The following is a 26,039-nucleotide window of genomic DNA, read 5'->3' as shown; positions in this document are numbered from 1 at the left end:
TCCAAACTGATGTTTAGGGTAACGTTGGAGTAGGTGGCAAACATGCCCATCAGTCTTTGTGCTCCTTGGCTACTAGTCTACTGACATGAACAAAAAAACCCGTTAAAATTTCGTTTCTGGATATAAACCTATTTCTCTTGCCGGTAGGCCATATGACTCTTCACACCAGGGCGTAACCGGTTGCAACGCGCGCTCTGTTGGTCGTTTTCGAGAATGACATCATTTTAGCCAACGCGTATAGAGCTGTCTGCTGACCTGCCGTATCAGAATTACAACTGTGATAAACTGACCGTAGGGTTGCGGTGATCTGCTGTACACCAACGTGTCAAACGGGGTTATTTAGCCGTTTCTATTTTTTACAAATAGTCTTATATAGAAATTTGTGGAAGAACTCAGCTTAGCAAAAGTTTAAGTTACATCTAGGTCCTGAGGCGCCCAGGCTGTGCCTCTTGGTGCCTCCCTTTGTCGCTGTAGAAACAAGATGGCTCCCGTTTTGGAGAAGAAGCTCCTGGGCGCAGCTGGGGCTGGCGACACCATGGAAAATAACACCGAGGATGAAGAGGGACAGAACCTTTGGTTAGTTTTTTTACATGTCTGGTTGAGATTAACGGTCTCTTTGTGATGAAAGATGAACAGCTAACGATTGATATCTGCTTTGTCACTGCCGGTTGCTACTCAGGGAAACACCGGCCAGGCTAACGTTATGGCTTCAAAACAGTACACTAGCCAGCTAACGGTAGCAGATCACCAGCCTTGCATAGCAAAGACATTCTAACCGGTTCGTCACCAATCAGGCTAGATATTCATGGTTGGTTTGTACACTCATACTTGAAGTAGAGCCTGCAACGAATTTTGTGGTCATGTTTCTGAATTGTTGACATGTAAGCCAGCGCTAGGAATTTAGGGCTGACGTTACATAGCTAGCAAGCTCTTGTTCCTGTCAAAAGTGGCGAGCAAAACTGACCAGTGTTAGCATACACTATTTTGCTCAGGCAGCTAGTGCGTTAGCTTACTCAGTCAACAATGTAACGTCAACGTTAGCTTTAATGAAGCTAATAGAATTGTCATGAATGTAACTTTGATAGAGTCTATGTTAACCTTTCTTTAAAAGATTACGATACTGTGAAAACCATTGTTACTATTTTGGTATAGATGCTGCTAGTTTGCAAAGCCCGACTTCTACTTTGCTCATTAGTGCTATCTGTCTAGCTAGCTTTAAAGTGGTAACTGACAAGCTCTTAACTTGTACGGGCGTTCTCTGGCAGTCTTTGGAAATACTAGATGACCTCATTTGTTGTGACGGATAACGTTCGTTTAAAATACATTTGCCATAATTATAGCATACAGCTGGTATGTATTGTCAATGCAGTGTGTGAAATTTCATGTTCTTATAGTAGTACAGCTACTTCTGGCGTTACATGTGTTGTTCTGTTTGGTTTAATGCTAAGCGATCATGATGCAGAATTGCCACTAAGTGATGTATTTATGTTTTTCGTAAAGGACTTCGATTCTGAGTGAAGTTTCTACACGGTCAAGCTCTAAACTGCCATCGGGAAAGAACATATTGGTGTTCGGTAAGTAGATTGATTTTACATACGTTCATACGCCTCTTTGGATTTATGAAACATGATGATTGGTAGACCTACTGTACATCTGCACATTATTTACTATCGTGAAGAGAAGGGGAACACTGGTATCATGGATGATGTTATGCTTTACATTGCTTTCATGTGAGTTATTGCAATGCATATCTTGTGTTGGATGTAGACGTGTGATTTGGGGTGGGTGCACCGAAGCAACTTGTTTTTTTTTATCAATTGTTCTAGGGTAATTTGCATCTCCTGTCAGCCCTCATAGTGCTCATATCATTTATATCTCAGGCAAGGTTATTGTGTCCGTTGAGTTGTGCCTTCTTTGTTTGATGAGTTGGACCTCTTTTGTGCTGATGCTCCACAGGAGAGGATGGGTCAGGAAAGACGACACTCATGGCGAAGCTGCAGGGAGCAGAGCACAACAAAAAAGGCCGTGGCCTGGAGTATCTCTACCTGAACGTCCACGATGAGGACAGAGACGGTGAGTCACTGGAAGGGAATACCAGGAATAGCTGCTCAGATTCCTGGTCAGAATAGCACAGAATACCAGAGATTTGGATGAGGTCAGGTGGCAAAAAAAAGAATGATCCTCAGAGGTTTGTTTTTGTAGACCTGTCTATGTGTAGATGTATGGAAGTAAGTCAAGGTAAGGTAGTTTTTGGTTATTGATTGAGCCAGCTTTAAAAAAAAAAAAAGTCGGGGACTGACTTTGTTTGTCTTGTGTGTTTCGTGGTAGTATGTTGCTAGTTGGTGTTGCCATAACCCCCCCTCCCCTCCCTCCCAATCTGCCTTGTACCCCTCTCCCCTCTGAAATTCCCCACTTCTGCAGATCTCACACGCTGCAATGTTTGGATCCTGGACGGGGACCTGTACCACAAAGGTTTGCTGAAGTTCGCAGTCACGCAGGAGTCGCTGAAGGACAGCCTGGCGGTGCTGGTGGCAGACATGAGCCGGCCTTGGACCATCATGGAGTCCCTGCAGAAGTGGGCCAGTGTGCTGAGAGACCACCTGGACAAACTCAAGATCCCACCAGAGGAGATGAGGGAGATGGAACAGAGTAGTAAGTGTTTTCGTCTTGTGTTTTTTTTTGTAGGTGTTTTCGTTTAGTCTCTTGTCGGAATGAAATTGTCTGTCAGCTGAGTTCAGAGTTTACAAATAGCCTGCATAGTGCAAGCTATTCCTAGTGAGGTGTGTGTGTGTGTGTGTGTGTGTGTGTGTGTGTGTGTGTGTGTGTGTGTGTGTGTGTGTGTGTGTGTGTGTCTGTGTGTGTCTGTGTGTGTCTGTGTGTGTCTGTGTGTGTCTGTGTGTGTCTGTGTGTGTGTACTTGCATGATGTGGTGCTGTTGTAAATGATGGTTTATTCAAGTTTTTGTTTGTGATGCAGGCAGCTGCATCATATGATGACCTGTCTTTCCCCCTTTGGGTAGTGCAACATTCTGTGGACTATTTTTGCACATTTTGTGAAAGATGCTAGATAAAGCAGCAAAGTGGAAATTGTGGGTAGGCCTCGTCGTCCTTGCCTTGGTGCAGGCTGGGCCTAATATCTCGGCAGATCTGATTACCAGTAATGTCTTTGATCGAGAATACAGGCCAGCAGGGCCCAGCTTGATGAGGCTGCTGAGGATGCTGGGTTGCTTGTTTTCTTCTGTACAGTCCTGGATGCGACTGATGCTCTGGTCTACTCTTACGCACACAGGGCTTTGTGCATGAAGCACTCCTTTGTGTGCTCCATTTGCATGCCTTTTGATTTCTGCCAGAGGTACAGTGTGGATAGGGCTCTCAGGCATGGCTGCCTCTCTGAAAGAAGCTCTCTGTCTGGCGTCGTCGGCAAATCTTCTCCCTGACGAGGTGCTGGAAAACTCTGTTAGCTCGAGTTTGACTCCGGTAGCCATTGGCTGACGTAAGATGCCAGATTTGGCGGTTATCCCGCTGAAAGGTGATTGAAATGTGAAGCTGCTCCGTGTTTGTGCAAATTAAATGCACGTCTGGCCCCATGACATTTAGTAGCAGTTGCTATCTCTGTAGTGGTGTTGGTGTAACAACTTGGGATAATGACTTGTATGTCATAACATGTAATTAAGGAGGTAATGAAATAGATTAGATGTCAACATATGGGTGCAGCATTTTGTCCTTGTTCGTGATGGAAGTGTGTATTTATTATGGACCTTAATGCCTCAATGTTCAAGTCAAGAGAGAGAAAGTTTGATGGCTGATGGCTACTCACTAGCCATCAGACCTGAGGTTGCAGGTCTCTCTGCATCTTTCTGCGTTGTTTAGTGCATAGAAAGGACAGACCGCTTCAGTCTGTCGTTAGACACTGACCACTGAAATGGAGGAAGAGGAAGTAGTGAAGTGGTCATGGTGTTTATTGACTCACTCACACTTGGGCTAAAATGTTAAGCTCAGCCTGCTTACACTACCACCATGTAGAGCTTGTAGAAAACACACACACACACACACACACACACACACACACACACACACGCTGATCACTTGATACCCAGCTGGTATGTCAGTGGTTGGATTTTGCACTGGGGCCCAATATCTCTCGGGGTACATCTGAATTCTTTTGCCCGACTGACGTAGGTGGTGAGTGTGGGCAGCTCCACCCTCTGGCAAAGCTGGCTGCCCTCTCTAGCTCTGCTGGTGCCAGTGTTTTTAGTGGGTGTCCTGTGCATCTAATTGGACACACTTCAGGTGTCAGATGTTATCAGCCGGAAATCCCCATGTAACTTGTTGTGCTGATACTCTCTAGCAGGAGATTTCTCCCCCCCTGCTGCGTCATGCTCATTTGTATATTGATTTCCCCCTGTGAGGCACATAGCTACACATGTGTGATTGGCAGCTGGCTGAATTGTCGGTACTTTTGGTAGAAAAGGGAAAAGTAAACAATGTCTGAGTGAATAGTAGAAGTAGTGGACTCACACAGAGGAGTGAGGCGTGTTGGTGTGTGGGGCATGTGAAGATTGTGGAAAAAATCTGGTTGTTAAACTATGTCATGTTGATCAGAGCTGCACACAATGGCCCGTATGCACGGAAGGCTCTTCAGCCAGCGCTTTATTTCCGGTCGAGTGTTGTATTGTAACGGCATCTTCTGCTTTAATCTGCTGCTCCTTACGTGACACTGAATATTTAGTTTGCCCAATGATAATAATATTTTTGTTTAAAAATGGACACGCGTATAAATGCTTCTACGTCGTAACATGTTGATTCACTAGGTGCAACACCCAACCGGGTCGGTGTAGATAGTAATTACATTACCGATAGTGGCGGCTACAGCACACATGGCTCCCCCGGAAATAAATGAGCTGGTGTTCCGTGCATATGGCCTATTGGCAGGGGAGTTTAACGGTAGAGTTTAGTTGTGTTCCTGAAGCCAGCTTCAGTGAAAGAAATTACAGACAGGCTACATCAAACATGCAACTGAAGCGTTCCATTCGCGCAGCATGAAAATAGTTTCAGCAGACTGGTCTAATGTTTTTGTACGCTCCACTACCATATCGGCTGTAGCCAGTTCCATGGTTTATAGTGGAAGCTAATGGCTGCAGCATGCACACTTGGTGTAGCCTGCCTGTTAGGATGGTGTTGTTGTTATTGTTGATAAGCTGTTCCCAGACAAAACAAGCTTAGAGAGACAGACTAGGTGTGTGTCTGCTTCAGCATGTCAGACGGCAACACAAAGAATGCAACAAGCTGTGGTGTGAGACTGTTGTGAGCAGCAGCAGCGCTTCGATGAGACAAAGACGGTGTGAAGAGCCCCGGCGGGACGCTGGCGGTGAGTGTCGGGCAGGCAGCTATGAAAGCGGGTCAGCCAGCAGCTCGGAGCGCCACACAGACTGTCCTCGGAGCGCCGGCCAGACAGACAGCCTTTCGCTGCTGATCTGGCACCAGTCGCCGAGGTGATGTCATCTCTGAGAGAGTGAGAGAGAGAGAGAGGGGGGGGGGGATAAAGATAGAGAGGGAGGGAGGAGCAAGAGGGGGGGTAGAGGGCAAAGAGGTAGAGACAAGATTAATAATTCTCCTCATGTAAAAGTGAAAGTGCAGAAGGAGAGATTGGTAAGTGGGGGTGGGGGTGTGGTGGCGGGGTGTACAGAAGACGGGAGGAGGGCATGAGAATTAGCACGTCATAAAAGCACATGGAAACACAGACGGGGAACAAGTGAGGGAGGGTGTGAGAGTGGGAGAGGAGCAGAGAGAAGGAGAGAGGGAGGGAGGGAGGAGTAGGCATGTGTCCAGCAGTTCTTACAGGGCGTTGCATCATGTGCTTCCTCCCGCTGCCGGATCAGAGCAGGCAGAACACTGAGCACCATAGGAGGAGCAAGGAGAGGAGGAGGTGGAGGAGGAGGAGACAAGACCAGACAAACAGACACAATGATAGATAGAAAGAGACTGACTGACAGACAGACAGATAGAGGCAGAGAGAGGGAGAAAGACGGAGACAGAGAGGCTGCCTCAGAGCGCTCTCGGTGAATACTCAACCAAAGCCAGTGTGTCTGCCAGCTGACTCACATGAGTGACTCTCGCTATTTGGGCAGAAAGGTCAGAATGGCACTGTTCACAGCCGATGGCGGCAGCCTCCCAAAGCTTTGGCCTAATCATGCATTGTGTTAACGTCAGGTCGCATTGCCTAGGCAGGTCTCCTGAAACGTCCGTGTGGATGTGACCCGACGGGGGTCTGCGAGGGCGAACGCGTATAGCGTGCCGCGGAAGCGTGTTGGTTTCACACGGGCACTGTGTAAGCATGCGGCTTTCACGCGGCCTACGTGCTATACGCGCTTAAAACAACAGCATACGCGGCCCTGTGCCACTGCGCGAGCCCTGGACCCGCCCTTGTTTACACAGCGTCGCACTTGGTGCAAAGTCGAACAATGGCCAGCGATTAGCTCCCGTGTCACTGTCTCCAATTAGTCTGCCCTGTGGCCTGCAGTCTCTGGGCCCTGCTGGAGACTGGAGTCGTCGTACGGTTGTGGCTGGTTCCAGGGACCTCTGGCCAGACTCGGGCCTGTGGGTCTGCTAGGGTGGACTAGCCTCCGTCCGGTTACGAGTGGTGTGAAAGCAATGCAGAGATTAGGCTGAGTTATGTCAGAAATGTACACTATGCACGTCGGAGTCAGACTCCGCGTTAAGGAGCCTGGCTTGCGTGAAGCAGTGGAGATAAGGAGGCAATGAGAACTTGTTTGTTTTTTTTTGTTTGTGTGTTTGTTTGTGTTTAATATGTATGTATGTTTATGTGTGCGTTTTTGACTAAGTTTGTGTGCTTGTGTATGCATGCTACCTATGTGTATGTGCATAAGTGTGTGTGTAGTGTGTGTTTGCTGGGCTAGTAGGCATCTCTGGGAGGAGAGAGGCGAACCTGAGCTGTAGGGACAGGACAGGAGTCATGTGATGACCAAACAGCAGCCATCAGCAGTAAAAGGGGGATCAGTATCTTTACGGCCGCAGACTGATGGGGTCTTTCCCTTCAGCTATCACCCAACAAAGCATCCTTCAGCTCACAGGACACTTGCTCCTGGCTCCCAGCAACAGCTAAACAGCACAGCATAGTTTCCAATAATGGTGGGTGTGTGTGTGTGTGTGCGCGTGTTTGTGTGTGTTGAAGTGGGGTTGTGTGTGTGTGTGTGTGGCTAGCGAGTTCCGAGAGCAGGGGCAGAGTCACAGTGGTGACTTAGTCTGTAAACACCCTTTGGGAAAAGACTAGCTGAGCTTTTGCTTTGGCATCATGTGATTTAAGCCTGATCAAGAGCATATGCGTTTTGAAGATGTTGTTAAAATAATCTCCCCTGTTTGTTCCCACTGCTGAGGGTAGTGGCTAAATGTGTGTAAGAAACACTACTGATGTTTATGTGTGTTTGGATTTACTTATTTAAATCCGGTTTGATTAGAGGTAGGTAATTTTAGCCAGTTTACATTTTAAGTAGTCTTCCAATTCACACAAGCCTTGCAGGCCTTGTCTTTTGGTACTTTGGTGCACCATATGTCTTTGTTTGTGTGTCTCTGTGGGTGTGAGACAGAGAGAGAAGCTCTCTCTGTGTGTGTGTGTGTGTGTGTGTGTGTGATCCATAAACTGCATTCCTCGGGTTCCTGAGGAAGCACTTCCTCCTTCCCGCCTCCTCTGTGCTTTTCTAGGAGCACAGGCTCTCGGCTGACGTGGCCAGGAAACACCGATCTGAGCACAGATCCGTCAGCCTTACATCACTATCTCTGCCATTATACGCAATGTCCTAGATGACTCGAATACTGATCTGAGATCTGTGCTTTGTCCCTGTCTGGGGAAACAGCAGCAGCAGGCACTCCCTCTCCCAGTGTGTAATGAGTGGGTTGGCACTGCTAACGATTGCTAGCCTCCTGTAACAGATGTGCTTGTAAGTAGAAAAGTGCAGTCTGAAACCCTGCTGAGGGATTTTCGTTTAAGCGTCGACATGGGGAAGATTGGGGGCTTTGGGTTCTTACATGGAGAGTTTGATGCAGAAGATCTGCGACTTAAAGGGATATTCCGCCATTTTTGGAAATACGCTCATTTTCCACCTCCCCTCGAGCAAAACAATCGATATTTACCTTGTTCCCGTTCATCCAGCCATTCTGTGAGTCCGGCGATACAACTTTTAGCTTCAGCCTAGCATAGATCATTGAATCGGATTAGACCATTAGCTTCTCGCCTGCTAGCTTCATGTTTAAAAGTGACTAAGATTTCTGGTAATTTTCCCATTTAAAACGTGTCTCCTCTCAAGTTAAAAAGTGCAGTAAGACCAACTGAAAATGAAACCTGCCGTTTTTCTAGGCTGATTTGACATGGAACTACACTCTCATCTGGCGTAATAATCAAGGCAACTTGCAGACTACTGGCACTACTACTGCTTGTTGTCTATGGGGACTATTTTCAGGTGCTGCGTACGGTATTACTGCGCCTATGGTACGTTTGCAAGTTACCTTGATTATTACGCCAGATGAGAGTGTAGTTCCATGTCAAATCAGCCTAGAAAAACGCCAGGTTTCATTTTCAGTTGGTCTTATTGCACTTTCTAACTTGAGAGGAGACACATTTTAAATGGGAAAATTACCAGAAATCTTAGTCACTTTTAAACATGAAGCTAGCAGGCGAGAAGCTAATGGTCTAATCCGATTCAATGATCTATGCTAGGCTGAAGCTAAAAGTTGTATCGCCAGACTCACAGAATGGCTGGATGAACGGGAACATGGTAAATATCGATTGTTTTGCTTGAGGGAAGGTGGAAAATGAGCGTATTTCCAAAAATGGCGGACTATCCCTTTAATGGTCTGAAGTGGGCAGTCTGATTGAGCAGAGCCCGCTGCAGAAAGGAGGACACTTGGCTTAGTTTTGAGACCGATTTAAACTTGGCACGCCCAAAAGAGAGGCAAAAAGCAGCTCACTCGTGAAGGAGTATAGTGCCAGCTGACCAATAAGCAGGTCACAAATAAGTCACATTATTTCTATGTTTACTATGGTTTACACCTCCCTTTGTGTGCTAGCACTTTGTACTGAATTACCCTCTTCACTGGTGATGGGTTTACTTTTATTGTGATTAATTAGGTAATATGGACCAAGTAGTGAGAGGATGAGGTAGCAAATCTTTATTAACCCTTGCTGCATGGGAAATGGTAGCCTAAGCCTAGTTACTACGTTCAGGATTTAGGATGGATGGCTGTGGTATTGACCTACAGGCTGCACAGCTTAGCCTATGTAGTTACTGGTCAAGTATTTCATGTCACAACATCAGACCGTAAGTATCCCACATGTCCTTTTTGATCAGGCATGTCATCAGAATTTTGACTAGTTGGCGGCTAGACAAGCAGACGCTAATGTTGAACCTCACACAAAAATATTTACAGAAAAAAAGGTGCATTTTAGTCTCCATCTGGAGCCCTGATGGGCATAAACCTTCTTCTAAAGCATCACAATACTTCCTATTGGTCAGTTGCTGCATCGAGAGTGTTTTCTAGGGTCAGTAGACATCGACAGTGACCCTTTTCTTCAACAAATGTATCCTGTATATGCTGTGTAGTGGGGGAGGAGTGGTCCAGAGGAAGCTCATTGTTTCCAGTAGTCCTATATGAGGACAGGGCAGTGTCGACGCCCGGGAGGCGCTCTCTGAGTTAACTGCTCCAGCGGGGGCTGTGGGGGGTTTGGACGAGGCGAGTGGTAGTGGCAGAGGCGGGACAGAACTGCTGTCGGCCTCACTCACATCAGAGATGCTCCACTGCAGTCTGACTTCACTTTAAAGTGAGAGGGGAAGAGAGATGGAGGTGGAATGGAGGAGGGAGGAGAGAGAGGGAAGATCAGAGAGAGAGAGAGAGAGAGAGAGAGAGAGACAGGCAGAGAGAGGGAGAGACAGGCAGAGAGAGGGAGAGTCAGGCAGAGAGAGGGAGAGAGAGAGAGACAGGCAGAGAGAGAGAGACAGGCAGAGAGAGAGAGAGGCAGAGAGAGGGAGAGAGAGATGGAGAACTTGAGGCATTGTGGGTCAGAGAGACTGACCTGAAAAGAGTCTGTGACTGAAAGCCAGCTCCTCAGTCAGTAATCTCTCTCTCTCTCTCTCTCTCTCTCCCTGCTCCCTGCCCCCTCAGCTCAGCTGCTGTAGAGTGGCGTAGACCCCCCCCCCCCCCCCCCCCCCCCCCCCCCCCATCAGCACGCTGCTTCTCTTTGCGCAGCTTCAACGCAAACACAGGACATGCAGCTTATGCAACAGCCCTGGAATGTTCCAGCATGACCACGTCCAAACGGGGGGGCCCTTCAAGTCCCACGGCTGGATCAGTGCTGAGTGTGAACATTACTCTGTATAGCTTAGGTGTGGAAAAGCAGGGATCTGGTCCCTAAAAAACGCTGTGTGTGTAGTTTTACTAGGTGCTGAAAGACACAGCAAAGCTCTCTCTGTCATGTGCAAATATAATGTGAGGCATTTACCCCCCCCTCCATGTGTGTGATCTCTGATAGCAAGTTGCCTTGGGCCTAGACACCTAGTGTTACGTGCTGCAGTGTTTCTCAACTTCACAGAGCTGAGGTTAAGTTCAGTGTCTGTGGGAAACGGCAAGACTGCCGTGCTGGAACTGGCATGTTGGCTTCTGGTCGTTAGCTCTATTTGGCCTCCGGTTGCTCATGACATTTGAGCCTAAAAGCGTTCGGAGTCGTCCCGACGCTTGGGTATAAAGTTGTTGGTTTTTTTTGTCTCTCTCTTTTCTTGTACGGTTATTTATCTCACTCTCGTTCCCTTAAGTACACTCCACCACCGATTTCCTACCTTACTCTCCTCTTCTCACATTCAGGTCTATATATTTTCTATTTCTCTCAACGTCGTCTGTTTGAGTCTTTCTGCCTGTCCAGCTGCATTTCCTGCCCCCCCCCCCCCCCGCATGCCTGATGTGCTCTATCCCACTGTCCAGAGGACGTTTTTTTCTTTCGTTGAACGTTTTCACTAACTCTACATGTCTTGTCTCCTCCGCAGTGGTGAAGGCCTTCCAGGAGTACGCGGAGCCCGAGGACAGCACGCCGGCATCTCCCCAGAGACGAGCGCCTGCGGCTGGGGGAGAAGACGAGGGAGTGCTGCTCCCTCTCGGAGACAACGTCCTCACACACAACCTGGGCATTCCAGTGCTAATAGTTTGCACAAAGGTGAGCAGAACACACGTCTCCCTTCCTCTAAAGGGAATGTACATCGAGTAAATATAGGACTACCAGGGATGAAATATGGATCAGGGTGGCACCAAATTCATTTGGGACTGGGAAAACGTTTTTTGTTTGTTTGGTTTGAACACATTTCATGTAATGTGCAAAAATCCTTTGTACACATTCATACACAGTTTGTGTGTAACATGAATCGACAGAATTAGCTACGTTGCCCCTGGCTACAACCACGAGTCATTGTGAGAACATGCTGCTGAATGACGGTAACATTGTTCAATGTGTTTACAGTTCACTAGCACTGATTGTGTGTGTGTGTGTGTGTGTGTGTGTGTGTGCATGTGTTCTGAAGCAGGTTTCGTGCTTTGTTTGTATATTTGTGTGTGTGTGTGTGTGTGTGTGTGTGTGTGTGTGTGTGTGTGTGTGTTGAGAGTCCTTGAGGAGGGCTTAATCAGGCGGCAGTGAAAGGCTGTCTTTATGGAGGCTGCGCTGCTGAGCCTGGAGGGTGAGGAGCTTCGGCCACCCTGACAGCACTCAGCCCTGTGTTCATCACATGCTGCTCACAACACACTTCAGCTGCCTCCTCATCTGGGCCACAGCAATACCCACAAGACACACACACACACACACACACACACACACACACACACACACACACCATGTGCACATACTCACTTACCTCCTATTAACTGTTACACAATAGCTGTAGGCTCAGGAGCTCTATGTCTTTGTTTTACGTATGTGTGTGTAATCATAGTTTTGACACACACACACACACACACACACACACTCAGTCAAGCCCTATTGCAACATGCTTCCTCCTCATCTTCACCAGATGCACACCTGCTTCTGTCCTTTTTCAAATAAACAACACACTCCATTCTCTACACACTGAACAGTAATTCCCTGGAACACACACAGATGTACTCTATTTTATCTCATGATAACGGATTAGCAACACACACACACACACACACACACACACACACACACACACACACACACACACACACACACACACACACACAGAGTATAACTGTTGTCTGACCCCCCGACGTCTCACTGCAGTCCATCATGTCATTTGCAAACAGTGATCCATCCTAATCTCCCTGTTTATAATCCAACTAATTGGATGGTGTTTATGTGTGTTTATTTTGCACTCTTTAAATATGAATACCATCCAGCTAATTGTCTTGTCTATGGCTGTGTGTGTGTGTGTGTGTGTGTGTGTGTGTGTGTGTGTGTTTAAATGGTACACCCACATGCTGAGCCGCATTGGCAGATGGAGAGCGATTTCCCCAACAATCTGTCTGGCCTAAATGATTAAGGGAGAATCTGTTAGCACTGGCTGCCGAAGAGCAGTTTGATGTTTGCTTTAGCTTGTTTGACAACACACCAACACAAACACGTGTGAATGTGCTGTTGCTCTCCACATGGCGAGACTCTATGGGATGCCTCTGTGTGTGTGTATGTGTGTGGTGGCCCCTGGAGAGGACTTGATTTAGGAGTCCTGGAGTGTGTGTGGGTGTGTTCATAGGGAGTGTCAACTGTGAGTGAGGGAGAGAGAGAGTGAGAAAGACAGACAGATAGAGAGTAAGTGTGACATCTAAAATCCAGGCTATTTTAGATGTGTGTGTGTGTGTGTGTGTGTGTGTGTGTGTGTGTGTGTGCGCTCAGCCAGTGAGGAGCCACCCGTGTTTTGGCAGGCCTGGCGCTCCAGCCGGGTGTATGTATATTTCATGCGGACGGAGTGCATATTTAATGGGGCCGCCTGGCACCCGTCACCTTGGCATCGCCACGGTGAAGAAGCGCCTGGCAGTGCCTGAGTCATGCTCCAAGATGGCTGTCCATGGAAACGCCATTAATGAGGTCGCCATGGAGAAAGTGTGTGTATGTGTGTGTTTGTGTGCGTGTGTGTATGAGAGAGAGGCAGAATCCACGTGTTTTGGTTAAAAGAGCAACATTCCTGAGCCAGACTTGGGGTATGTGTGTGTGTGTGTGTGTTTTATAAAGCACCATTCCAAAGGCCATTATAGGCCAGCGTTGTGTGTTTATATTAAGAGCCTAAGGGTGCTAGCTGCAGCCTTCCTAGTAATTCTTCCCCGGAGGATGACCAAGACGACACATGACGATTAGGGCAGGCAAAGATGGATCGAGCGAGAAAAGCAGCGGTCGACACGACAGACAGGGAGAATGTTCAGCCAGAGCCTCGCTGATCATCTCTATGCCCTTTAGGGACACTGTAGCTGTCTTGTCTCAGCAATAATGGCTCATGTCCATGGCTTTATCTCACACCCACTCTCGCTCTCTCCCTTCTCTCTCTCTCTCTCTCTCTCTCTCTCTCTCTCTCTCTCTCTCTCTCTCTCTCTCTCTCTCTCTCTCCCTCTGCCCTCTCCCTCTCCCTCTCCTCTCTCCTCCTCAGTGTGACGCAGTCAGCGTGTTGGAGAAGGAGCACGACTACAAAGAGGAGCACTTTGACTACATCCAGTCCCAACTGAGACGATTCTGCTTGCGATGTATCCTTCCCTCAGTCTACCGTCAGAGCAGACCATTCTGAGCCCAGTCTGTGGTGTACTGACAACATAATAGTGCTATGACAAATGGGCATAAAGCAGTGTATAATGGCAGACATGACCCACACGTCACATCACTGTGTACCTGCTTTAATTAGTTTTTTTCCCCCATGTCTAGAAAAGGAATATTGAGGAATGTTTGGGTTGTTCACAGGATTGTCACAGTTCTCTCATTTCTTAATAATAGAAGTGAGACATTTGCATAACGTTACATTGAGGTTACCTGTATCTGATGATAAGCTCCTTAACCCGAACCCCCTCTCAGACGGAGCTGCCTTGATCTACACCTCTGTGAAGGAGGAGAAGAACTTGGACCTCCTCTACAAATACATAGTGCACAAACTCTACGACTTCCACTTCACCACACCCGCCTTAGTGGTAGAGAAGGACGCAGTGTTCATGTAAGGACTCGTTGTTTCGTACGTTCCACATGCACATTCTGAAACAAAGGCACTTATTGGGAATCCCCTGTAATCTGTAAGGTTAAAATCTAAATAAGTCTGCTGTTGTGGAAGAGGATGATGCAGTGTTCATTTGAAGATACCCATACACGCATCATCACAAAAACATGGGTGTTTCTGCACAGACATGAAATGGGGGAACAAAGAAAGTGTGACAAACTATTACCAAGCCAATCAAAATGTTGCTTATAGAGCATTTCGGAGTCTGGCCCACATGGGACAAAGGATGTAATTCGTTTGGCTGCTGAGCTCAAATCAGAACAGGAAGAATTGCTCGCTGCATCTATAATCCAACACTCCTAGTAAGGTCAAGAGTCCCTCTTCCGATGCCTGGTGTAGTTGGCAGGGGACGATGGAGTGTTCGTTTATTAAGGCATTCCTCCCCCTCTTAAGCTGCAGGGCCGCGCGCTTAATCCGGTTCATTTGTCAAAACCTGTTTTTCATTGAAGTGCGGTAATTAAATACCTGTGATTAGGGTAGAGTTGCCTTCCTTCGAGAGTGGTAGGTAAGCTTACCTACCTCCTACCTTTTTTTTGACACCCTGCTGTTCTCCTCACAGTCCGTCCGGATGGGACAATGAGAAGAAGATCGCCATCTTGCACGAAAACGCCTCCAACTTAAGACCTGATGACCCGTTTGAGGATGTCATCGGGAATCCACCGGTCCGGAAGGTGGGTAGGCGTGACGACAAAGGGCCTCTTACAACTTGGTGTCATGGAATGCATCATTAAATGCTTTTTTTTTCTTTCTTTCTTTCTTTCTTTCTTTCTCTCTTTCTCTCTTTCTTTCTTTCTTTCTTTCTCTCTTTCTCTCTCTCTCTCTCTCTGTGCAGTTGGTGCATGATAAAGAAGTGTGTGCTGAGGATGAGCAGGTCTTCCTCATGAAACAGCAGGTTTGTGATCATGTGATTTTTTTCCATTAAAGCACCATGACAACCTCCCTCATGTACATCCAGGAACATGACTCTAGGCAAGCTTCTCCTCTTAGGAAAATGTGTACATACACACACACACACACACACACACACACACACACACACACACACACACACCCCAGTCATCCTGGTTAACCAATTAGGGAAGGATGAAGTCTCTCGGCTCCGTTTAATTGGATCGGAGAGATCCATAGGGAGTTAAGTTTCTCTGGCTAACCAGGATGCTTCGCTCACCTGAAGATGCCATTGGTGTTCAGTTTTGTCTTAAGTGCTGGATTGAAAAGGCTTTAAAGCAGAGAGCAAATAGGCTGTTACGGTCTCAGTGAGGACTACGTTATGTTTCCTTGGAGTTGATTTGAATAAACGTAATTTGAATCCCCAACACAAATAGAATCCGACAGTTTGCTGTTTGAGATTCAGATGATTCTGCAGACCAGTGCTGATTTAATTCATTAGCTCACAGGCCCCAGCTACAGCCCCTGCCATGAGATCCCTACCCGCAGCACAAACTAAATTATCAGCAACACACAACAGGAAAAAGGGCCTTCTCGTCAGTCCTTATGCGTCCGTAAATGAAATTCTCCTAGCCCTGCACTGAACCCTGCTTTCACGGTTCTCACCGGTGGGATTCTCCTGTGCTAATGAGGAGTATGTGGTGATAGATGAATCTGCTACAATGGAGAGGTCAAAATGGCATGGCAGTGGCAGTTCTATTAAAACATACACAACCTAGGATTAACACACATAAGATACAGAACTACAGAACTAGTTCAATATTTTCAGCATTCACATATTGTCTCCCTGTGAAAACTGGTTGTGGTTAATATTGTTTGGTATAGATATTTGGGATTTGCTCCTCAACCTGGACGATAATCTTCCTAAAAGCACTTTTTGATGTCGTTGCCGTATAGATGCTAAATCACAGGTTGCATATTGTTGATTCTTGCTGTATTGTAACCTGTTCTCATTGATCTCTCTTCTATCTCACTCAACCACTGCAGTCCCTGCTAGCCAAACAGCCTGCCACACCCACAAGAGGAACAGTAAGTGTGATTCACGCAGACACACCCACTCAACCCACCCACATCCCTGTGCACTATGCAAACTCTCTTCCCATGTGCTTCCAGCTGTTAACGCCTGTTTTTTTCTCTGTCTGTGTGTGTGTGTGTGTGTGTGTGTGTGTGTGTTTTCAGGAGTCGCCTGCACGGGCTGCCTCTGGCTCGCCCCGGCCCACCGGTCGCCCAGGCCCCACTAACGTGGCTAGCGTATCGCCCATGACGACGGTGAAGAAACCGGACCCCAACATGAAGGGTGAGCATGAGAGCCCCCACCGAATACCCCCCCTTCCGACACACTCTCTCTCTCTCACACACACACACACACACACTCACACTCTCTCTCTCTGGTCTCCTGGAGGCTCAAGTGTAGTCTGTGCTCAGCTCCAGGTTTGGCTCCTGTGCTCTGCGGAGTGTAATGGAATAGCACCGCACAGTGTTGAGCACAGGCAGGCCAATACAGCTCTTCCTCACAGGAGCCTGCTGTAACCTGAGTGGGCTCCTTGTTGGAGATTTTTTCTCTCTCTCTCTCTCTCACACTCTATTGTGTTTTCGTTTTCTTTCTTTCTTTCTCTTTATCTTCTTTGCTGCTTACTCTTTTTCTCCCTCTTGTCCTTGTCCCATCTGTCTCTCTTTTGCATTCTTTCTCTCTTTCTCTGAGCCTGTATCCTCCTTTCTCTGATTTTACCGTTTATTTTGTGTGTGTGCTCATTTCCACAGTCCTCATTCACTCAGTTAGTCCTTTTCCGTTGATATACTGGTTCTCCGCTCTCTCAGGACGCTGGAGGAACCAGACTAGTGTGTAGCCAGTGCCCCCTAGAGCTGACTGTGTACATATCTCCAAACAAATACTGACACTACTGACAGGACTGTGCAGTGGTTCACTGAGAGCTGAATCATTGAAGCTAACAACTTATTGTGTACCTTTTGTACCTTGCCACCTTTAGGAAAAAATACAAATAGATTATTATTTAGTGTGGCTTGTTGATGTTCTCCTGAAACTCTGTGCTCCGAGAAAACAAAAAGTTATTATTATTTTTATTTTTTTTCCTTCATGCAACTCTCAGTTGATATTGTTAGAACTGGAATGGAATCCCATTCCAAAGAGAGTTCATGGAACACAAATACATGTGCTGTCTGAGAGAGCTGACTAATGCTCTTCCTTTGGCAGGGGCGGCAGCGAACGAGGGAGTGCTGGCCAACTTCTTCAACAGCCTGCTGAGCAAGAAGACTGGCTCCCCTGGAGCCCCTGGCTCACCGGGGACCCCAGGCGTCCAGGGCTCTGCCAAGAAAACAGGTACGACCCCCCCCTCCCCCCTCCCCCCAAACTTCCAAAACACCCTGATACCTTCACTCTCTCCCTGACACACACACACACACACACACACACACCACACACACACACACACACAGGTTGTCTGTTGTTGTTTTTGGATCCTGCTGTTGTGCTCTCTCATTCGCCCTGAGAGAGAAAGAGAAAGACAAAGAGACAGGAAAAGGAGAAAAGAGAGGGAGCGCTTGGAGAGGCCGAGTGCTGGAGAAGAGGCCCATCTACCCACCAGCCCCTCCTCCTCCTCCTCCTCCTCCTGCGCCAGAGGACTTGGGTGAACGACGCTCTGGCATGAAGCATCCCCAACCCCATACTACCACTGATGCGTCACGTGCTGTGGCTGACATCATGACCTAATGCTCCAGACTAAACTCATCATCATGCTGCACACTCACCTCGCTACATATACACCCCCCCTCCTCCTCCTCCTCCTTTCTTATGGCTTGTGAAATAATATCATCACTTTCAGGTTTCTGTTATTTGTCACAACTGCTGTTTGCAACATTGCATCATGATTGCAATGTGGCGCGAAAAACAGTTCACGCGTGTTTCTGATGCAGTAAAAGCCTTCTTTCTGTAAACAGAGGGAAGAAAACAGTAGGTTTGATTGCAGTAGGTTTCACAAAGCTAGCTGTCCATTGAGCATGACGGCCCTTTGGTCCTTTGCTGCTTCTCTCATCTGTCATTATTAAAACCCAAAGAATCATTCTCATTCATTCGCATGGAGCTCTCGAGTTTGGTTCCCTCTGCTGTTTTTAACGGCTATTTTTGCATGAGTGCTGCTGCCCAGTCCATCTTTCAGGCATGGACAAAACCGCACGTCTGCAAACTCCATAAGCTGGCTGGCCCGGAGTCTGTGCTTATTATGGTGGTTTGTGTGTAACCCCTATGTGTGTCCCTCTCTCTCCCCGCACAGAAGCTACAGGAGATTACTTTCTGTTTTTGTCTTCTCTTTTTCTCAAGGGCAGAAGCCGGTTTTGACTGACGTCCAGGCGGAGTTGGACCGTATGACTCGCAAACCCGATGCCATGGTAACGGCCAACAACACCCCAACGACGGAGAACGAGGCGTGACCGCACTAACAGCAACGTCCTTCAAACGAAAAACCCTGGAAAAACAAACAAATCAAACAAACAAACAAAATTACAGACAACAAACACACTCACCGACATGCATATATAAGCAAAAAAGAAACAACTTTGACCGTATGACCAAAACTCCCCAAAGCGTATGTCCAGTGTGCAGCTGAGCTCGGTTTGGTCCGAGTTAGCGGGAATGCTAATCAAACAATTGCATTGATTAGAATGAAAGGACGGGGAATGTATTGGATTGAAGAGAGAGAGAGAGAGAGAGAGTGGGGAGAAGTCCTAAAGGCTTGGCGAAGTTCATTCTTGTTTCATCGACCCTAATGTTCTCTCTCTCGTTCATAATAATTTGTAACCCCTTTTTTGAGGCATGCAAGGCTGAGTGAGTGAGTGAGTGAGGGAAACACTTCAACTCCCTGGGAAGGGGAACAAAAACCCCCAACCCGTTAATTTTTTTTATTTTTCATTTTTTGCTTTTGGTGAGGGGAACTAGTTTCGCTCGTTCATCCTGCCGTCTGCTGCGTCCCCTGTAGCCAGTACCATCCATCCGCAGCTTTCTGGGCAGTGCATCCTAACCTCCAACCAACTGCTGTGGCCTCAGGGGTCCTCCTCCTCCCAAACGCATTCTCCAACTTGTTTCCATTTACTCAAAACACAAAACGTTATGTAGTGTGTATGAAATCAGATGATTTATCAATACTGTATGTATTTATAATGGAAAATCCAACCTTTTGTTTGTTTTTTGTTTTTGTTTTTTTCTTCTCCTCCCCTTCGTTTAGTTTTTCCTCCCTAAATGGTTCAATTTGATTTTCGATCATAAAGTGTTCAGCTAGCACATTTAACTCCACTTACGTTATGACACTAACACGGCACACTCCTACCGGCCAATAGCATAACGAGAGGCTGCCTGTCCGAGGGCCAATCAGACACCACTGAGGATCCTGTAAATATATTGAGAAGAAGAAAACAAATATTTGCTATACAAGCTTTTTTTTTTTTTTGGTTTGATTTTTGTACAAAACAAATGCAATTATTTTAGCAAAATTATGAAGTGCTTCAGAATGAAGTCTGAATTCGGAAGTGGAGGAGTCGAGTGGTTTAGCATGGCAAAGCTTTCTTTTCCCATGGCTACAGGTGTATGCATGTTTTTTTGAGTGAAGGCGCCAGGACAGCATCTTTACCTTCAAAAGAAACAAACAAAAAACAAAACTCCCAAAGTGCCTGGCACATCGTACTGTTTGTGTCGTAGTAGGGGTGCTTGTCTCGCGGAGAATTGCACTGTAGTACAGACAGTAATGGTTTTCTCCTTTTTTTTTTTTTTTTGTCCACATCAGTTTCCAATTAATTTATTTTGTTTCATTTGTTTTGTACTACTTACGTCTGTGGTCTTTGTTTGATTTGAATATTTTTTGCTTCCATTGGTGGCCTAGACATTGTTCAGCTGAGCAATAGAGAGCATGCCTTTCTTTTTTTTCTTTTTTGTTTTCTTTTGTTTGACTAGTTTAAAGTAGGTGAACGTGGCTTAACCAGGCCGTTAGCTGCACAAGCGTTAGAACCAGCTGTAGAGAGAGAACCTACGTGCCCTAGAGGAACACGCTCACGTGGCCCCGCCTACTTGTGTAATATCTCAATGCCGCCAGGCCAGGTGTCACAGGAAGTTGATTTGTGCGGATGTTTTAAGAAAAAAAAAAGAAAGAAATGGCTTTGTCCTCACACATGAATGAAAGACGAAATGTTATTTGTGTACTTTTACTCAAATCAAATGTTGCTTTTTATATATATACATGTTATATAAACTCAACTGTACTGCAGTTCATGTTGATAAGAAGACATTCCCAGCTCTACACCAGGAGGATGTAGAAGCGTGTCCCCATTTGAAGACTAGTTTTGGCTGTAATGTTTTCCATCTTTCTCTGCCTCCCTCTTCTCTCTCTCTCTCTCTCTCTCTCTCTCTCTCTCTCTCTCTCTCTCTCTCTCTCTCTCTCTAGCACACTCTTTCTCTCGCTCACTGTGTGTGTGTGTGTGTGTGTGTGTATGTATGAATCAGTGAGAGAGAGAGTGTTTGTGTGTGTGTGTCTGAGTGAGAATGAGAGTGGCTCATCCCCCTTGCCGTCAGTGTAGTTGCTCCATACTCTCTGTCTGTACTCAGGGTAGAGCCTTAACCCCCCCACCTCTCGCGCCAGCCTTGCCCTCTGTCTTCATGCCCACGCCATGCAGTCTGCAGCCACAGCCATCGGGAGTTTCATGCCATGCCATGCTCATGCTCACATGTTTTGCAGTGTATTATGGAGTCAGATGCCACTATATCAAAGAACAGATACACCAGAGAACTGCAACTATTATTTGGCTTATCAGGGTGTGTTTCGTGCAAACACAGGTAGTTTAAAACCTCAAATCTTTTTCCACTGTGTTCTGGTGATGCAGACGTTCTCCTGTGGTTACATTATTTTTCCCTTATGCCTTTTTTTTTGTTTAAGCTTTGAACTCTTTAACATGACAACGCAGCTATGTGGCTTCTTACTAACGACAACCACATCTTTTCAACAAAAACAAATGGACAAAAAAAGGAATCTGCTGAGAAATTGGAACCAAAGACCTAGCTCCCACTTCTGTTTTTTTTTTTTTTTTTTAAGACTGTGTAGCGTCTGAGTAGAGTAGCGTTCTCCCAGTCTCTTGCTGAGCTTCTCATTCCAAAATGGATTTTGTGCCTCCTGGGGTGGTCTGGAATTTAACTCCGGAGCCTTGGGGTTCAACTCTCTGTGTCATTTTAGCTCTTTCTAAGGGAAAAAACACCACAACCACACTGTAGTAGTGCAGTGTCTACTTTTTTTTTCTTTTTCCTTTTTTTTAAACTGACTGATCAGTAGATGAGGTAGAAAGAACAAAGAAAAAGAGAAATCAGTACAGGTGAAGAACGCATCCAGACTTCTGCCCCCCCCCACCCCCCCCCCCCCCCCCCGCCTTTATTTCCATTTCCTGTTGTAACCTAATCAGAATGCAGCGCTTAGCAACCACCTGCACCGAGGATGAGCATTTATCACTGATTTTCAGGCTAAATACTGTAACAAAAGATTTGGAGTAACTGCTTTCATGTCAGATCCAATGCACTTCATTGGGCCAGAGGCTAAAATCAACCCTTCCTTCCAGCTACAAAGTGAAAGCCAGTGAAATGCTTACAAAAAAACACCCTGTCTGCCCTTTGGTAATCTGTTGATGAATTTACTCATGAAATAAAACTGAAATGCACTTAAACATAGATTTTTTTTAAACATTATTTCTGTGTGTTTTCCGTGTTCACAACACTATCCCTGTTTGGATTGTCTACATGTCTTAAATGGAAATCTGCTCTCCAGGGATGTCTTGCCAGTAGTCTCATTCTGGGAGGGGCGGAGACAGGTAGAGGGATAGTCTTAAATGTCATGTCTCTGTGAGTGTAATTCAACAGTTGCAGTTAATTCAAGGCCCTGTCAGTCCTTCAGTTGCATTTTGTCTTTTTTCCAGCGAGTCCTTTCCTGTGGAAACGCCTCTCAACACTGTTCTGTTTGTTAGCCAGTTTCCAGCACATACACAAACTATTCTTGATTTCAACAAAAGAATCACTTCACGTGGTTAATATAAACCAGACATTTGAAGGATGGTTAACTGCGATGCAGGCCATTAGGTTGCCTGTTACAACAGCCAGTATAGTGAACTCCCAGTTCTATTGATGAAACATCTGCTTTCTCAAGGAGTACACATATGAAATGGCAAAAGACAAAACAAAAACAAGTCAATAGTCATCGCACAACCCTCCCTGTTTGGCCTCACCATAGTAGCACATCGGTGCCCATTAGGTATCAGTTTGCAGTTTATCCTTTCTTTTCTCAATGGCACATAACACAAATCCACAAATCAACCCAGTTCTGTTCTGCTTCAGTACCACCGGACTGGAACATAACTGCTTTGTGCTCTTAATCCTATTGGTATGCATTTTCCCCTGCAAAGAGAAATGTTAAATATAGGAGTTAAAAAAGCTTCTGCTTCCATTCCTTTTATATAATGGGATTAAACATACATTTTAACCACAAGGAGGACTGGATGTGTCTCTGTCTGTGTGTGTTATATCATGCACACGCCAACAAAAGTCTGATCTGTATAGCTTTAATCTGATGCAGTAATGTGGAAATTCGCTTATAGTGCTGGTAAAATTAAGGAAATGTGTCTCAGTCCATTGGCTTCAATAAAGTAAGAATCCAGAGCGATGGATTACCTGGTGACTGTTTCTCAGTGTGTCAGTTTGTGTCATTGTTGTGTGTCTTAATCTCATCGTTCAGGATGGTCGAGGTATCTGCTGTAGCCTATAGAAAGAGGATGTCACCATAGTAAGTTTTGCATTAAGAGATGTCATGGTATTATGGTGTAAGGCTCAATTGAGCACTGCTAGAAATGTAATGTCCTCGGTTGGGAAATTATTCCTGGTTTATGGTAAGGACGACTACCTACAGAGCTTGTTAATGATGGAAATCTGGGTTTATTGAGCAACCTGACCACTTTGGAGCAAAAACCAAACTAATCTTACTATGATTTGATGCTATAACTCATCAACATGCCTTTGGTGACTATGGACAGGATTACTGATTATAATAACCCTTCCCAGTAGAGGGCAGTATGAGTTTCATGCCAGCATCTGCCCATGGTTCACTGGACATCGCATTAGCAACAACCATGCATGCAAACAACTAAGCAGCAAACAGACTTTAGGTAAACTACTAGGTGGCAAACAGACTTATATAGGCAAACCCGACAGTAAATTAGAGGTTGTTTGTGCATCAATGACTAAATAATCCATACTTTTGTCATATTTGAAGGTTCTACTTTCGGCAAGCCAGTTGCTCTTTCACAGAATCAATTTATGTAGGGACATCTGTGCATTTTATTAATTAATGTAGGCTACATTTGTGAAATGACGGATCAGAAAACCTATTCTTAAGTATAGACCTACTTGTACGCAAATGTAGGCATACGTGAAGGCACGCGCATTCCCGTGCGTAAAATTTGTGATGAGTTGTTAGATAGCTGAAATTTGAAGCTAGATGCCTACCTGCCCAAGCATCACGAGGACACACCTGTGTAGCACGTCACCATAGAGATTGGTCTAGCTCTCGGACGCTCGAAGCTATTCGTGGTTGAAACCTTCTCCAACAGTACTATTGTCCGACATAGAGAAAGCTCGTGCGCCTAACTATCCTATGCTTTGCCATTCTCTGAACGAAAACACACACGCAAGAACCATCTGTTGGATTCACGGATACGATGGGCTGTGGCTTCGCTGAACAGCCTATGTTCACTGGGTGAACATTGTTCGACTTTAGAAGCATTTTCACCTAGAGGAATGACCAGTTTCGAGGGCGGAGACTAGGAAACAACAACATTGTGTTTTACATCTCTTTTGGACGACAAGCTAACATGGCTTGACGAAATCAATAGCTTAACTATCGTTCAGCCCGTTTCGGATTGTTATGCTTTTGCGTGAAAGGCGCACACAACGAGGAACCATGGAGCTTGCTTGCCAACTCCCTAAAATGAATAGGTGCTGAGGACTGTGCAGAACAAACCAAATTCATTCCATCCTATCCTGGCGAACCTCACTGCGCGCTGTCCTCAAAATATCTACGCATGTGAGGCCATTTGTCGTTATCGGACATTTATGGAACATTCACAATAACATTCTCCTGCAAAGAAATCGTAACGTAGACCCATGTGGTTACAGTAGCTTGTTGTAGCCTACATTCCAGAAGCGGTTTATTGTAGCCTGTAGCTTACAGCGAGCGTGTCGACATTGGAAACTGGAAAGTCTAACTTAGTGTTCAGATTTTCCTTTTGAGGACGAAAGATTCGTATCCATACAAAGTTATTCTTTAAGTCCGTGATCGCGGAGGACGAACAAAAGGGAAACATGAGGAATACCGAGGAGACGGACGGCTTTGATGGCGAGGCCTCCAATACTTCCATGATCTCGGGTGCAAGTAGCCCGTACCAGCCGACTACAGAGCCCGTACACGCCAGAAATGTACTGGGAGGCATCAGGTGTGACATAGAGTACCTGAGGTCGTACTTCGGCATTTTAAAAATCATCGAAGTGGTAAGTTGCAGGCACCTGGTCAGTCAATGCTCTGTAAAATCTTGGGGGGAATCAGTTAGGCTTATATTTATTCGTCACTTTTAGCGTATGTGGACGAATCTAATCAAGAAAACAATATATTATAATTAGTATTATATTATTATTTTGCATGGCATGGAAATTAATAATCAAGTGTCACTCACAACGCTCACTGCGGTAGCCTATATATGTCAGTCAGGAGCTTTTGTTTAATTTCTGATAACTTGTCAAGGGAATCATGGACAGGAACTGTGTTTTTCCTTGCGGGAATGATGCCACATGTCTCCAAGTCCTCAATTATGTGAAGCAAATAATGATCTTTTCCGTTTGGCACTTCGGTTTCCCGTCTAAATGTGACCAAAATGCATTGTCCCTGCAATAAAATTTTGAGTCAAAATGAACGAAACTATATTCAGATTTCGAGATGTATTTCCATCTCTGGAATTTCAGGCACCACCCTGAATGTCCCATCTCCCTAAAAGCCTAAGCAGTGGAGTTTTGGAGGAATGGCCGAGTTTTCTTCACATAAACAGTGCGTGAAACCAGGACGATACTTCCCCTTGGTCGCTTGCCGATAGGCGTAGCAATCTCTGGAATGCAACTGTTGAATAGCACGATTTGGTCCGTGTGTGTGTGTGTGTGTGTGAGAGAGAGTGAGTGAGTGTGTGTGTGTGTGTGTGTGTGTGTGTGTGAGAGAGAGAGTAAGAGAGAGAGAGAGAGAGTATGTGTGTGTGTGTTAGAGAGAGATGGGCATGCCGAATCTGAGATGTATCTCTGCACACTGTCTATGGAAATGACCTTGTCCGTGTTGGCTTTCTAGTGGCATGTTGTCAGTCCACCCATGTGTGGTCAGTTGGCTTGTCCTTTATTGCAGAGCAGCAGTTCTGCAGCCATATGTCCATATTAAATCAATAGAAAGTTTGCAACCAAGTTTCCATCACATAGGAGAGCATGTCCCCCCCCCCCCCCACACACACACACACACACGCATACACATACTGAGGTTAAGCATGGCCGCCTTTTCATTTCGTTGGTCTGCACTTACCTCGGCAAGGTTAGAGCACGCAGGACGTTCCACACGGGCGCAGGTATGAGGTCACTGGGAACACAGCTGTTTGTGTAGGACCAGTTCCCAGCCCAGGGGAGAGAGACAGGGTGGCTTTGTGTGGGAAGGAGGCAGGAGGAAGCGCACAGGCCTGGGATCAGTGCTACTTTCATGGGGACGACAGTGCGATTGCAA

General features: G+C 46.1%; 2 protein-coding genes across 3 annotated transcripts in view; both read left to right on the top strand.

Moving 5' to 3' along the window:
- Positions 1 to 255: 255 nt before the first annotated feature.
- dync1li2 (dynein, cytoplasmic 1, light intermediate chain 2) lies at positions 256 to 22,921 on the top strand. 2 transcript variants are annotated; one of them, XM_062548670.1, is made up of 13 exons: positions 256 to 576; positions 1,501 to 1,574; positions 1,957 to 2,073; positions 2,422 to 2,652; positions 11,047 to 11,213; positions 13,645 to 13,738; positions 14,061 to 14,196; positions 14,816 to 14,927; positions 15,089 to 15,148; positions 16,192 to 16,233; positions 16,384 to 16,501; positions 17,417 to 17,542; positions 18,539 to 22,921. In XM_062548670.1, exons 1-13 carry the CDS (start codon positions 482 to 484, stop codon positions 18,646 to 18,648), a joined length of 1,482 nt encoding a protein of 493 aa, XP_062404654.1. In that variant the 5' UTR covers positions 256 to 481; the 3' UTR covers positions 18,649 to 22,921. The 2 variants fall into 2 exon arrangements, with proteins under 2 accessions (XP_062404654.1, XP_062404655.1); XM_062548671.1 differs by having other exon boundaries at positions 257 to 576; positions 18,544 to 22,921.
- Positions 22,922 to 23,771: 850 nt separating this feature from the next.
- cmtm4 (CKLF-like MARVEL transmembrane domain containing 4) overlaps positions 23,772 to 26,039 on the top strand; it is a 27,553-nt gene continuing 25,285 nt past the window's right edge. Inside the window, exon 1 of the mRNA XM_062549372.1 lies at positions 23,772 to 24,781. Coding sequence (XP_062405356.1) covers positions 24,596 to 24,781 — 186 coding nt within the window. The 5' untranslated portion in view covers positions 23,772 to 24,595. The remainder of the gene's footprint in view (positions 24,782 to 26,039) is intronic.

The sequence above is a fragment of the Sardina pilchardus genome, chromosome 11, assembly GCF_963854185.1.
Source record: "Sardina pilchardus chromosome 11, fSarPil1.1, whole genome shotgun sequence".
Classification (NCBI taxonomy): domain Eukaryota; kingdom Metazoa; phylum Chordata; class Actinopteri; order Clupeiformes; family Clupeidae; genus Sardina; species Sardina pilchardus.
Note: the sequence above shows the minus strand (reverse complement) of the source record. Positions and strands in the feature narration are given on the sequence as shown.